We start from the raw sequence: 12,305 nt of genomic DNA, 5'->3' as shown, positions 1-12,305 counted from the left end.
GGCAACAGTGTCATGAGCAGGGAGGTCCGAGTTGCTGGTGGGGGGCTACGGACAGGTGCTTTGCCCGGCACGCTTACACCCAGTGCGCCAGGAGGCGAGCGAAAGACAACTGCCCTCCTCCGCTAGCTGCCGTCTAAATGCAAATCGGTGTGAACCGAAGCAGAGCGCCTCAACTTCAGCACCCACAGGCACACATTTCCACACACACGCGCGCGCCAGATACACGCTCTTCTCCCCCGTTTTTAGAGGCCTTTCTTAGTCCCGAATGTTCATAGCTGGAAACGGGGAGAGGAATGAGAATCCGCTCGGGCCAGAAAGAGAATGTGCCTTGAGGAGAATGGGAAGGTGTGTGTGAGGTGCGGGCAAGAGAGGCAGAGATGCTGGGTGGGTGACAGAGATCGAGACCCTCCGAGAAAAACGGCTGAAGCGGATGAAAGAGAAACGCATCCTGAAAGGTGTTTGAAGGCAATCAAGACCCCGAGGGAATCGAGGAGGAGGTGGGCGAGGGGTGATCGGGAAGCAGGGAGGCAAGAAAAGCGGGAAAGGAGGAAGGGAGAAGTTAAGCGGGGAAAGAAGAAGAAGAAGAAGAAAGACGACAGGCACACAGATGTGGGAGGGAAAGAAAGAAAGACCAGGAGGTGGGCGTGGAGAAGGAGGCATTCCCAAGCGGCAGCGGCGGCTGCGAGAGAGGCGCCCGTAGAGGGGAAGGGACGGGGGATTTAGCGCAGGTGACCCGGCACAGCAGTCGCCTCTTCGCAGCCGCGTCTCCGCAGCCCGCTTTCCTCCTGCCTCAAATCATCTCGTTTACAGAAAATATTTGTTTGCACTATTAGTTGGTACTGGAGTTAATTACTCAACGTGTTAGCGTGGAGTAATATGGATAAAAGTAAGCTCCGTGTTTATTGTGTGGGTGAGCTGTTGAGCGGTGCTTGAATAAGCTGCAATTAGGGTTAGATAGAGATTAATTAACATGTGAGTGGCAAGGTGTAAAAGAGTTCCCAGCCCTCCGCTCAGTATAATCTGCAGGCGAAGTTAGAGCCGGGAGGGGGGGAGGGGGGGGCGAAAGGGGAAAAGAAGGAGTTTGTGGAGGCTAATTAAATGCTTGGCTGAAGCCAGAGAGCTTCTGGGGAAGCCAAAAGTTGCCGCTTGGACTTCTCAAACCCAAATCCTCTCTGCCCTTGTAAGGAGCCACGCCGGGGAGGAATGGCGAGGGCGGCGTTCGCAGATGGGGCGGGGGTGGTGGTTGTGTGGAGGGGCCCAAGTGGGGAAGGAGGGAAGGGAGACCTCCTCCTGGAAGAAGAGGCCGGGAGAACGAAGCAGGCGGGCTGGCGGGGGAGGGAGTCTCCCCTTGCTGGGCAGGATGGACATGGGGGACCCTGCTTTTGACATCGGCTGGGGATGCAGCGTAGGGATCCGAGCCATTTCTCTTTGTGTGTCAAACCCAACCTCTGTATACGCTAATCACTTCGCCATGCTGATTGCATCTTACTTCTCAGCAGTTCCACCAGTGTAGTAGCAGTGGTTGTAGTAGTAGAAGTAGTAGGAGTTATTATTATTAAATAATAGTTTATTTATTTATGTATGTATTTATTTATTATTTTTACATTTTTATCCCGCTTGTCCTCCAAGGAGCCCAGAGCGGTGTACATGGTTATGTTTATCCGCACAACAACCCTGTGAGGAAGGTTAGGCTGAGAGATCCCTGAATGGCCCAGAGTCACCCAGTGAGTTTCAAGGCTGAATGGGGATTTGAACTCAGGTCTCCGGTCCTGGTCGAACACTCCAACCACTACACCACACTGGCTTTCTCCATGTTTTGTACAAAAGCAGTGAAGCGGTTAGGCTCTCTCGCTCTCTCACACACAAACACGGCAGACACACACTTTCCTAGACTTCAGAAAGGAGACAGGTATCTTACTTTCAAGAACAAAACTTTGCCCTATGGTAACGACCACCCCCGCGTTAACACGGGATCTAACTACCCCCATGCTCCAGAACCCTTTTAGCTAGTTGTCTTCGGGAGATGCTGCTGACCTATCTCCAAGAACCTGCGAGGTACACTTTTCCATTCAGAAATTTAGATGACCTGCAGTTGGACTGCTGAGAAAACAGTTTCCCCTTTTCCTCCTACGGTCATCCTAAATACGCTGGCGTGGGAGTAGGTCCCATTGGCAATACGCTTTGGATCTTAAGACCTACGCATTGGCCTGTGCTTAGGATCCGGCATCTGCTCTAGGTGGCTCGTCTCAATTCCGCATTTCAGCCGCAATAATGTACTTGGAAGTAGTCTCGTGGTTGAAGGGACTGCTTTCCACAGAAACCCAAAGGCTAAGGAGTTCTGATTTGGTCTAGGTTGGGGCGGAACAAGCAGCCTTTTCCTCCTCTTGCCTCCACACACTCACACTGAGGCTATCGACGTCTACTAGATGAGTTTGCAGCCGTTCTGTTTCAGAAGGATAGCATTGCAAATGTTCCATTTGCGTCCCCCTTGCAAATGTTGGTGACTTCAATGAGGGCTAGCAACTTTTAAAGGGAAATGACATCGAGGGTTCCAGTCTATCAAGAGCGTGCCCTGTGCGAAGACGCGTGCAGGGAAAATGTGGCTGACCCCGTGGAGGACCAAAGTCAACTCTGCGGGCTCCCTCCCTGCCCTACAGCTGTCAGTCACTTCCTCTGATTTAGCCGCCAGCGGCTCTAAACCGAGACGCAAAGCAGACGCGAAGGCGATCCGAATTCGATCAGTTGCTCTGCCTTTTGGTTTTGGCAAGGCCCACTCGAGCTGAGGCCCAGGTCGTGGGACAAAAACGCGCTGTGAAACGCTCCATCTCCCCCACCCCACCCTCCACGCCCGTCTGATCCCCCACCCCCGGCTATCAGCTCGGGCCATTCGGTGTTGTGGTTGGGGCCTCCTTGAGAGGGACTTGTTGTGCCTCGCAGGTGAAATAGCGTGTCTGCAAACAGCCCCAAAGAGGGACGGCGGCTGCGCTCTCCCCGGCTTTTGTTAGCGCCACACAAAAAGCTGGATTCCTTCGAAGTTGTTTGAAAAAGGACTGCAAAAGAGGGAGAGCAAGGCGGGGGAGGGACGCTTTTCATGCCTCCTTTTACCTACTAGAGAGAAAGGGCCCTCGTAGCCCTTCCTCTCCCCCCACCTCCAAAGAATCCTTCTCTTTATTTTGGAAAGGACAAATTCAGGTTCCACGCAGCGCTATAGTTTCTTTCCCATTGAGTGAGGCTTGAGCCGGTTCTCCATCGCGCGGGGGTGGGGCCGGGCAGTTGGGGAAGGCTAAATAATCTGGGGGCGGGGGTGGGGGAAAGGCCCTTGAGTCCTGGCCAGACCGGCAGCCTGAGCTACCCTCCCAGACCAGGTGGGAACTGGACGATCTCCCCACCCCGCTCCACCGCCAGCACCACACACTGTGCAGTCGACCAGCTTCGGGCATCTGGCACTTGGATTCTTCCATTGTTTGAGTTTCTCGCCTCCTCCCCCCCCCCCCAAAGTGCGTTCACCATTTAAGAATGGCAAATATCTACCCCAGAAAAGAAACTTGCTAGCCACTTCCCCTTTGAAGGGAAAAAGGCAAAGGGAGCGGGCACAGGGAGAGGGGCGGGGCTGGATCTATTTGGCTTCGTTTCTACAAAATCCAGCACTTTGGAGACAATGAATTTTCTCCACGTCGGGTTTTTTGTTTAAAAATCATAACCAAAAGATTTCTGTTTGTTTGTTGTTTGAATGGCTTCTTTTGGCTGTTGACTACGGCTGATGGTCTGATCGAGTTTGTGCACGAGCATCCAACTCCGTTTAATTCGCATTAACGCCAGGACCTAATTAATGGACCCGCTATTCATTTAAGAGCGCTGGGGAAAAGGCGGGCTGATCTTTCATAAATTGTCACTTGATCTTCCGTGTTCGCTTTTGCAAGGGATCCGATTGAAGTCAGGTTGCCTGAAATAGAGGTGGGGGGCGGGAGAGAGAGAGACCCGAATCATCTTTCAAAACATTTCTTACTCCTCTCTCTTCATTTGTTAAAATAAATACAACTCCTCTCCCTGCTTCTTGGTGGCTTTTCTAACTACTCGCTTGCCTTACACCCAAGTTGCGAATCGCACTTTCCTTCTTAATTTGCCACATGCAAACCGACTCCTCTGCTTTTGCAAGTTGCTCTCCTCCCCCATGCCCCATCCCCCCCTTCTCCTTGGAAAGGCTCTCACAACTAGGAATCAAGGGTGTGCCTTAAATTAGAAAGGAGGGGGTTCCTTGCGTCTCTCCCCCCTCCATCAATCCAGACCTGGACGGAATATTTGGCTGGAAAAATAATTCTCTCTCCCTTTCCCCCGCCTCGGCGCTCACGCTTCCCCCTCCACGGTGGCCAAAATCCCATGTCATTCTGCTTCAAGTGACTTCATGTGATGTCAGCTTTAAATGTAAGAGACAGCGATCTGACGCTCGGGAAGATGTTTGTTATCAAAATCTGACAGTGTGGCCACACCGCGGTGCTCGGATGCGTCTCTTCGGCAGTGGGCAAAGGTAACTCATCCCAGGCCAGGATTAAGTCTCAGCCCCCACCCCCCGCCCCGTGCTAACATTGTGGGACCCAAGTGAAAGAGATCGGCAGGGTGGGTTGTGGTTTGGTCTGCGCTCGCCCGCCTCCCTCCCACCCCCCAACCCGGGCCCACTCCTCCACCAGGTCTCGGGAGTTTGTCTGTTACTTTCCCCCCTCTGCGCTCTGCTTAATGAGCAGCAATCTGGTCTCTCCGCGCGCAGTTGTTCTGTGTTCATTTGAATGTAAATGGGGGAGGAGATGCTGAGGTTGTGAGGCGGGGGGAGGGTAGAGAAAGAGGTGCTTATTAAATTGATTTGTCTCCTGGCTTTTCTGGAATGCTGAGCTGGAGGACCAAGCAGAGACTGACTTGGCTCTAAGCTGCTGCTGCTGCTCCTTCTTCTTCTTCTTTTTTTAACCATTTAATTCTTCCTCTTCTCTCTCTCTCTCTCTCTTTTTATGGGCGAGCTCTGGCTGCTCATCTCAACTTGTGGTGTCCTTTCCTCCCTCCAGAGATGGCCTCCTCTGCTTCGCTGGAGACGGCCATGCCTTCGCCCTGTGTCCGAAATGGAGCGGCCAACCCTTCCAAGACTTTGGCCTTCTCCATCGAGCGGATCATGGCCAAGAGCTCCGAGCCTCATCACAAACCCCAAGCCGCCGCCGCCGCCGCCGCCGCCGCCTTCGAGGCGAGGCGCAGCGAGTCGCCCAGCAAGAAGCTGCTGAGCCTCTGCTCGCCCATCCCTTGCGTGATTCCCATCCAGCCTCTGCCGGGCTACGAAGTGCCCTCCAAGACTCTCCTCAACTACTCGGAGCTGTGGAAAAGTAGCTTGAGGAACTGCGGCTCTATTGGCGGCGGCGGTTCGACGGGGGGCTTCTGCAAAGCCAGCTGCGGCGTGTGTTGCAAGGGGGACCTCCATCACCACCTCGGCCCGGCCGCCTTTTCGGCCAGCTCCAACCGGGTGATCAAGCCCCAGGTGATCAACCAGGCGCTGGCCATGCCGGCCAACGGATCTAGCCTCTACTACTTCAACTACCTGGATTCTTCGTCGTACCACCCGTCGGAGATCCTCCACGGACAGCTCTTCACCTCCAGCCTCCTTCACCACTCCCAAAGCCCCGCCGCCGCCGCCCTTTCGGCTCACCAGAAGCTCTTCTTGCTGGAAAACGCCAAGCTGGCCGCCTTGGCCCCGCCGGAGAAGTTCCCCAACGCCCAGTATCCGCACAAGGAGCGCCTGCCCGGGCACCTGGACCAAGTGATGAAGGAGAACACGGGCCTGGCCGGTGAGAGGAACGGGGTGAAAGCCCACCATGGCAAACTCGGCGGCGGGGCCGGCGGCGGCGGGGCTGGCGGCGCCGCTACGGACGGAAAGCCCAAGAACTTTACCTGCGAGGTGTGCGGCAAGGTATGAAGGAGAGGGGGGCATGCACTAGAGGGCGCACGCCTGGCCACCACTAGGAGGAGGAGGGCATCCTCCTCCCACCTGCACGGGTGGAGGATGTGGGCCTAATTTCTAGAGTTCCTCCAGGCAAGAAAAGTTCGACGTATTTCCCATGCGTTGCACACCTCCCGGTCTCGTTCATCGTCCTACTCAAACAGACTCTTGCTACTAGGGCTGCTGCTACTGAGGTTGAAAGAGAGAGGCTTTCCAAGGGTCCCCAGGGAGGTGATTTGAGTCGGGGACTCCTCCATCACTGCTTAGGCATTTAACAGCCTGCTACACTCGTGTAAATGCCTTCCGAGGGTAGAGAGAGGCAATCTCTGCCTCCAAATGGGGCCTCTTCTGCATTCTGAATAGCGCCTAGCACTGGCATACCCGCGGCGCTAGGTTTCGGAGAAGTCTCCCACCCCCCCCACACACACACACTTTTTTATTTAACAGATGTGGGGGAGGGCACTGAGGTTGAGGGCTTTAGTGCCCTATTCGGGGAATTCAGGATCTGAATCCAGCTCCCTGGCCAATCCCAGTAGCATAGCTCTATGAGAACAGAAGGGTACACTCCCGCCGCCGCCCCCCCGCCCCCGCAAGAAGGAAATCCTGTCCCCGCGGATCAGCGGAGGTTCTCGGCCTAAAAAGTTGCCTGCCTTGTGTTTCCTCGTAGGTGTTCAATGCTCATTATAACCTTACGCGCCACATGCCGGTTCACACGGGAGCCAGGCCCTTCGTTTGCAAAGTTTGCGGGAAAGGTTTCCGCCAGGCCAGCACTCTCTGTAGACACAAAATCATTCATACGCAGGTAGGCTGGGTCGAAAGATCGAAACGTCCGATATGTTTACATGCCTCTTCCTGGGTGGGGGGGGGGGGGCGGGGAGTGGCACACCGATGCTATACACCGGCTATATGCAGTACACCGGCGATGGCTTGGAAGGCTAACGTCGGTGACTAACGTTAGCTGCTGTTGTTATCATGTCTTGAAAATATCCTCTCTCCCAACAGGAAAAACCCCATAAGTGTAACCAATGCGGGAAAGCTTTCAATAGAAGTTCCACGCTAAACACTCACATTAGAATCCACGCAGGCTACAAACCTTTCGTCTGTGAATTTTGTGGCAAAGGATTTCATCAAAAAGGTATCTGAATTAAAATGTGTTTTTATTTCGATATTTCTACCCCTGGAGGGAGGATTTGGAGGATTTGGAGATTATTCTGGACTTTTTAACGGGGTGGGAAATTAATATTTCTGGGTTGGGGGGGGGGACTCGATTTCGTTTGCACTCTTTATTACTCCAAGTCGGGAGGACATTATTAATTTGGAATCACAATATACAGTGGTGGGGAGGAAACACACGAAAGTAGTTGGAATAATTTCCCACGGATTTTAAGGCGTCTGGTCCATTTCGGCTCGTAGCTGAGTTGAAGGTTCCAAATGGAATATTGCGAAAGCTCTAGATAGAATCATGCGGGGTTTTTGGGTGCCAAGAAAGAAGACGCGGTTCTTCGTGCATGTAGAGTCTGCCAGAGGGTGACCCCTCCTCTCTGTCCCTCAGATGTCCTTAGGGGGCTTCCCCCTGGGCTGCAGTGAAAGACTAGCTCAAACCTGTCACTTGTTATTAACAGCGATTAAAGAAATTCAGTCTTAGGGCACGATCTAACCAAAAGGAAAGCACTTTCAAAATCCCATTCATTGAAAGCGGAGAGTTGTAAGCGCTTCGGTGTCTGCCTTTGCAATCAACGCGAAAGTGCTTAACTTTGGTGGGATCGTGCCCTTCAGCCGAAATCGAACGGGAACTTCGTACTGCCATTTCAGCTGCGGTAGCCAGAATAATTTCCCGGTATTGGAGTTTTGTACTATGCACTTTTTAAAACGGGAGGTTGGCAGAATGAGGTTTCAAAAGCACCCGAAGCGGCGCGCAATGGCTTCGTGTCAGGATACGGCCAGAGTGCCTCACAGTGCCAACTAAACGATTTAAATTAGAAGGGTCGTCTTCTTCTCCGCCCCCCACCTTTTTCTTTTTCTTTTTCTTTTTCTTTTTTTGTCCTAACTTTTTTGGTCCTTTCCCATTTGCTCTGGGTCAGGACGTTGACCCGGCCTCTAATTTTTTAATTCGTCAGTTGTATGCTGTTCTGCCGTGACACAGACTGAGTTTGACAACTTCTTGACTGTCCCTTGCAGGACACCTTCCTAATGAAGTCTTACAACAGAAACGCTTTTGCTCCTGCCATAAAGGCTTTATTTCTTCTTCTTCTTTTTAAAAAATAAAATAAAATGCAAATGGGAGCCACAGAACTTGGGAGGAAAGCGGGACCGGGAAGCGGAGCGGGTGTGGGGGGACTCGCATTCGACATTAACCCTCCAATTTCCGATTCTCCCCCTCACTCTGGCAGGGAATTATAAAAACCATAAACTGACCCACAGCGGCGAAAAGCAGTACAAGTGCACCATCTGCAATAAAGCTTTCCACCAGATCTACAATTTGACCTTCCACATGCACACGCACAACGACAAGAAGCCCTTCACTTGTGTCACCTGCGGCAAAGGCTTTTGCAGGAACTTTGACTTAAAGAAACACGTGCGGAAACTTCACGACACGGTCTCCGCCGCCGCCACGCCTTCCGCAAAGGAGCTCTCTAGGACCGTGCAAAGCTAAAAGCCTGCGTGCATGGGCGGCAGGTCTTTTTCTGCGGCGATCCAAGCGACTCGGACTCAGACTTCACGAGATCGCGGACCCTTTCCTAGGAGGCCTGAGAAGCCCCCCAATCAGCCTATCTCACGCACACACAAAGCCGAAGAGAGAGAATCACCCTTTGGGTGTGTTGATATATATATACACAGATATATAAATTTATATATATATATATTTAAAAAAGGGAAACATATTTAAAATTTCGTTGCTGCTGAGGATGCAAGAGGCCTGCTCTGGAAATACTTACGGATCTTGATTGAACTAAAGGCGACGTTTCTCCGACGGGCAGCCGGGACTGTAAAGATCGACAGCCGCCCAAGCATTCTATATATGTATATATGGCTGTAAATTTAAATTTTAATGTACACCCGGATAAGTAAGGAATATATCTTCTATGAGGCAATAAAAATCGCTTAATAGGAGTCTCATTTCCAGTTCCCCCGATAGCTATAATATTTTAAATTGTAATATCAATTCGGGTTCCAAATGATTAATTTTATTTTAAAGAGTGAGAGAGAGAGATCCTTAGGCCCCCCGTGCTTTGAAAAAGTGAGATGTGTACAATCCAGCATCGGGAATAACTTCTGTCAAGCCCCATTGAAATAACACTTCTTCCCATTCTCTTTCATTGTGGGGTTTGCGAACAGAAGTGTCCTCAAAACAAGCTGAAATCCGGGGCGCTTCTGCTCTGGAGCGATGGTGTGAATTCGATTTCACGCGTTAAGACTAAGTTATTTGCTTCAGTTGGAAAGAAACGGAGCAGCGACCTACATTTGGGGAGGGTTTCGACCCTGTGCTCTCTCTCCTTCACCTCCCCCCGCCCCGTATCGGGTTCGGATTTCAACAAATTGAAGAGTTAAATCTATATCCATGAAAGTGGGATTAGGCTCTCAGTTGGAATAAAGCAAAGTTAACCGGGGAAGGCCGAGTCCGATATCTGGCGACAAACGAGAAATCGGCTGAACAAACCTGGCTCATTTCGCGAGCTCTACTTTCCCTCCCTGCGTCAGGAAGGGACTCACAAATCGAGATGTCTCTAAATTCCACCGAAGACAGGCAATTCTTGGTTCCTGTTTATTTGGGGGTTATGGGCGGGGTGTCAGGAGGAGGTTGTACGATCTATCAATTAGTGATTCAGCTGCAAAGCAGTCTAGCAATTTCGTGGGAAACTGTAAACAGCTCTGCTGTGTTTATTATCATTATTGTTTTATTATTTTAAGTAGGGGAAGATCAGAAGTTCTGGGCTGGAAAATTCTATTCAGGCAAGCGAACACATGGCAACAAACAAGGGCAAACTCGGATCCCTGCTTTCCTCCCCAGGCGTCTGCCACCAACACCCACCACCTTTCCTTCTCTCTCTCGCTCTCCTCCTCCCCACCCCGCCCCCGTGACAAAAAAAACCCCCAGCTTCCCCACTCGATGGCTTCTTTCCGTCCCGGGGGGAGATGGAAATCAGATTTAAAAGTGGGGAGAGAGTTCCGCTCAAAATTGGAAGCTAAACTGTGTCCCTTTCTGCTATAAAGTGTCACCTTTTGGGGGTTCCTCAATTAAGATGTATTTAAGTCATTTCCTGAATGACTATTTCGCTCTGTGTCTTTTTTTCCCTGGTAACCCCTGAACGCTAATGAAACGATCTCACGCTTGCTTTCTGAGTAATGACCCAAATTAAGAGAGAAAACACAGACCCTTCAAACTGCATTACATTAATCATCTAATCATCCACAGCAGGCCCCAGAACCCTTTCCTTAAAAAAAAAAAAAAAAAAAAACCAGAATATGGATAATCAAGAGCTAAGATTAACTAAGCGAAGGCTTCTTTGCTCGCTTCCCCCCGCCTCGTTCCTTCATCAAGCTTTCTAATAGAGAGATATCAATTCTGCCCACAATATTACTATTACAGTGGAGCAAGTGGAATTCTACAGTGCGTCCATGTGCGTGCTGCTCAATCCAAGCTTGCCAATGAAAAGAGAATTAAGCAGGACATCAGAATTGTCTGGGGACAGTTTCATCTGGAGTTCACCTTTCCTCTGGTTAATTGAGTGGGTAAATGCTGAAAAGCGAGCAAGTTTAATAGAAGACTGCTCAGAGTTAGCAGCAACAAGTCCACTGGAACTGTTATTATATACCGTCCTCTCTCCCTCTCTCCCTCCTTCCTTCTTTCTCTCGTTTGTTCCCTTGATCAATTTTTCAAAACTTTTTAATATTATCCAAGGCTATTTAGCAGGATCTTTGTTAATCTCACTGTGCAGCTCTATCCTATGCATGCTTACTCAGAAGTAAATCCTACTATGTTCAATGGGGTTTAATCTCAGGTTAGTGTGCATAAAATAGGATCTTAATTGGTAATGAGGATAAGAAAATCTGGAAGGGTAAACCTGTATTATTAAAAATGGCAACCAAAAATTAAAGATACCAAGTTTCTTTAAAATAAACCTCACCTCACCCCACCTCCCACAAATTTCAAGCTAAAATTGTTTATCAGGGAATAAACGTATTGAGCGAGAGATTATTTTCTAGTATGGCGTTTTAGAGAGAGAGAATTAAAACTCCATTTTTAAAAAAGCTATGTAGTCGTTCATGTTCGTTTCCTCTGTTTACTTCTCGGTCTGATTAGATTATATTCCTAAATTCCCATCATTTTCTATCTCAGATTTGTTTTATTTCTAAAATGTCTAGACTGCCCCAAACTTCCATCTCTGGGTAGTTTACAACATAAAAGAAATTAAAATGAAAACCTTAAAAATAATTTAAAACCACAGTCGGATTAAAAAGTTTGGGTGAATAATGCATCTCTAAAGACTTTTTATTCATTCATTCATTCATTCATTCGATTTCTATACCGCCCTTCCAAAAATGGCTCAGGGCAATTTACACAGAGAAATAATAAATAAGATGGCTCCCTGTCCCCGAAGGGCTCACAATCTAAAAAGAAACATAAGACAGACACCAGCAACAGTCACTGGAGGTACTGTGCTGGACGTGGACAGGCCAGTTACTCTCCCCCTGCTCAATAAAGAGAACCACCACGTTAAAAGTTGCCTCATTGCCAAGTTAGCAGGGTTTTTAAAAAGTTGACAGAGATGGGGAGGGTCTTATTTCAGCAGGAAATGCATTCCAGAGTCTCGGGGCTTCAACAGAGAAGGCCTGTCCCTGCGTACCACCAGACAAGCGCTGGGAGCATCTGCAGATGGACCTCTCCAGATGATCTCAATGAGCGGTGGGGCTCATGGCGCGGAGGACATTCTCTTAAATACTCAGGGCCTAAGCTGTTTAGGGCTCATTGACAATTAGCCACGTTTTACGCTCACTTCACCATTTGCCGCCTTAAAATTAAAACCCTTCCTCTAACTTCAAACAGGCTTGGGCTTTTGAGGGGGGAGAGTGATTCCTGCCAAGATGGTCTAAGAGTTTCTGTCCAGCTTTGAATGACGTTACTGTTCTATAGAATGTCACTTCACCTGTCCCACTGCCTGTGTGAAACGCCTTTTGTTTCGCAGTGGGAAGTGTGCATTTCATATGCTTCGATTTCTATCTTGATATAATTCTAATTAAAATGTCCCAAAGGACTTGATCAACAGAACTTTCAAAAACACAATTGTAGGGATATTTAGCATACTTTCCGACAAAGTGGAAATTAGGCACCCAA

General features: G+C 49.8%; 1 protein-coding gene across 2 annotated transcripts; it reads left to right on the top strand.

Annotated features, from left to right (window-relative positions):
• Window positions 1-412: 412 nt before the first annotated feature.
• Window positions 413-9,088, top strand: FEZF2 (FEZ family zinc finger 2). Of its 2 annotated transcripts, none has more exons than XM_053288960.1 (5): window positions 413-455; window positions 5,052-5,941; window positions 6,639-6,773; window positions 6,974-7,106; window positions 8,362-9,088. In XM_053288960.1, exons 1-5 carry the CDS (start codon window positions 431-433, stop codon window positions 8,622-8,624), a joined length of 1,446 nt encoding a protein of 481 aa, XP_053144935.1. In that variant the 5' UTR covers window positions 413-430; the 3' UTR covers window positions 8,625-9,088. The 2 variants fall into 2 exon arrangements, with proteins under 2 accessions (XP_053144935.1, XP_053144936.1); XM_053288961.1 differs by lacking the exon at window positions 413-455 and adding an exon at window positions 4,304-4,525.
• Window positions 9,089-12,305: the final 3,217 nt, after the last annotated feature.

Source organism: Hemicordylus capensis, chromosome 2, assembly GCF_027244095.1.
Source record: "Hemicordylus capensis ecotype Gifberg chromosome 2, rHemCap1.1.pri, whole genome shotgun sequence".
In the NCBI taxonomy this organism is placed as follows: domain Eukaryota; kingdom Metazoa; phylum Chordata; class Lepidosauria; order Squamata; family Cordylidae; genus Hemicordylus; species Hemicordylus capensis.
Note: the sequence above shows the minus strand (reverse complement) of the source record. Positions and strands in the feature narration are given on the sequence as shown.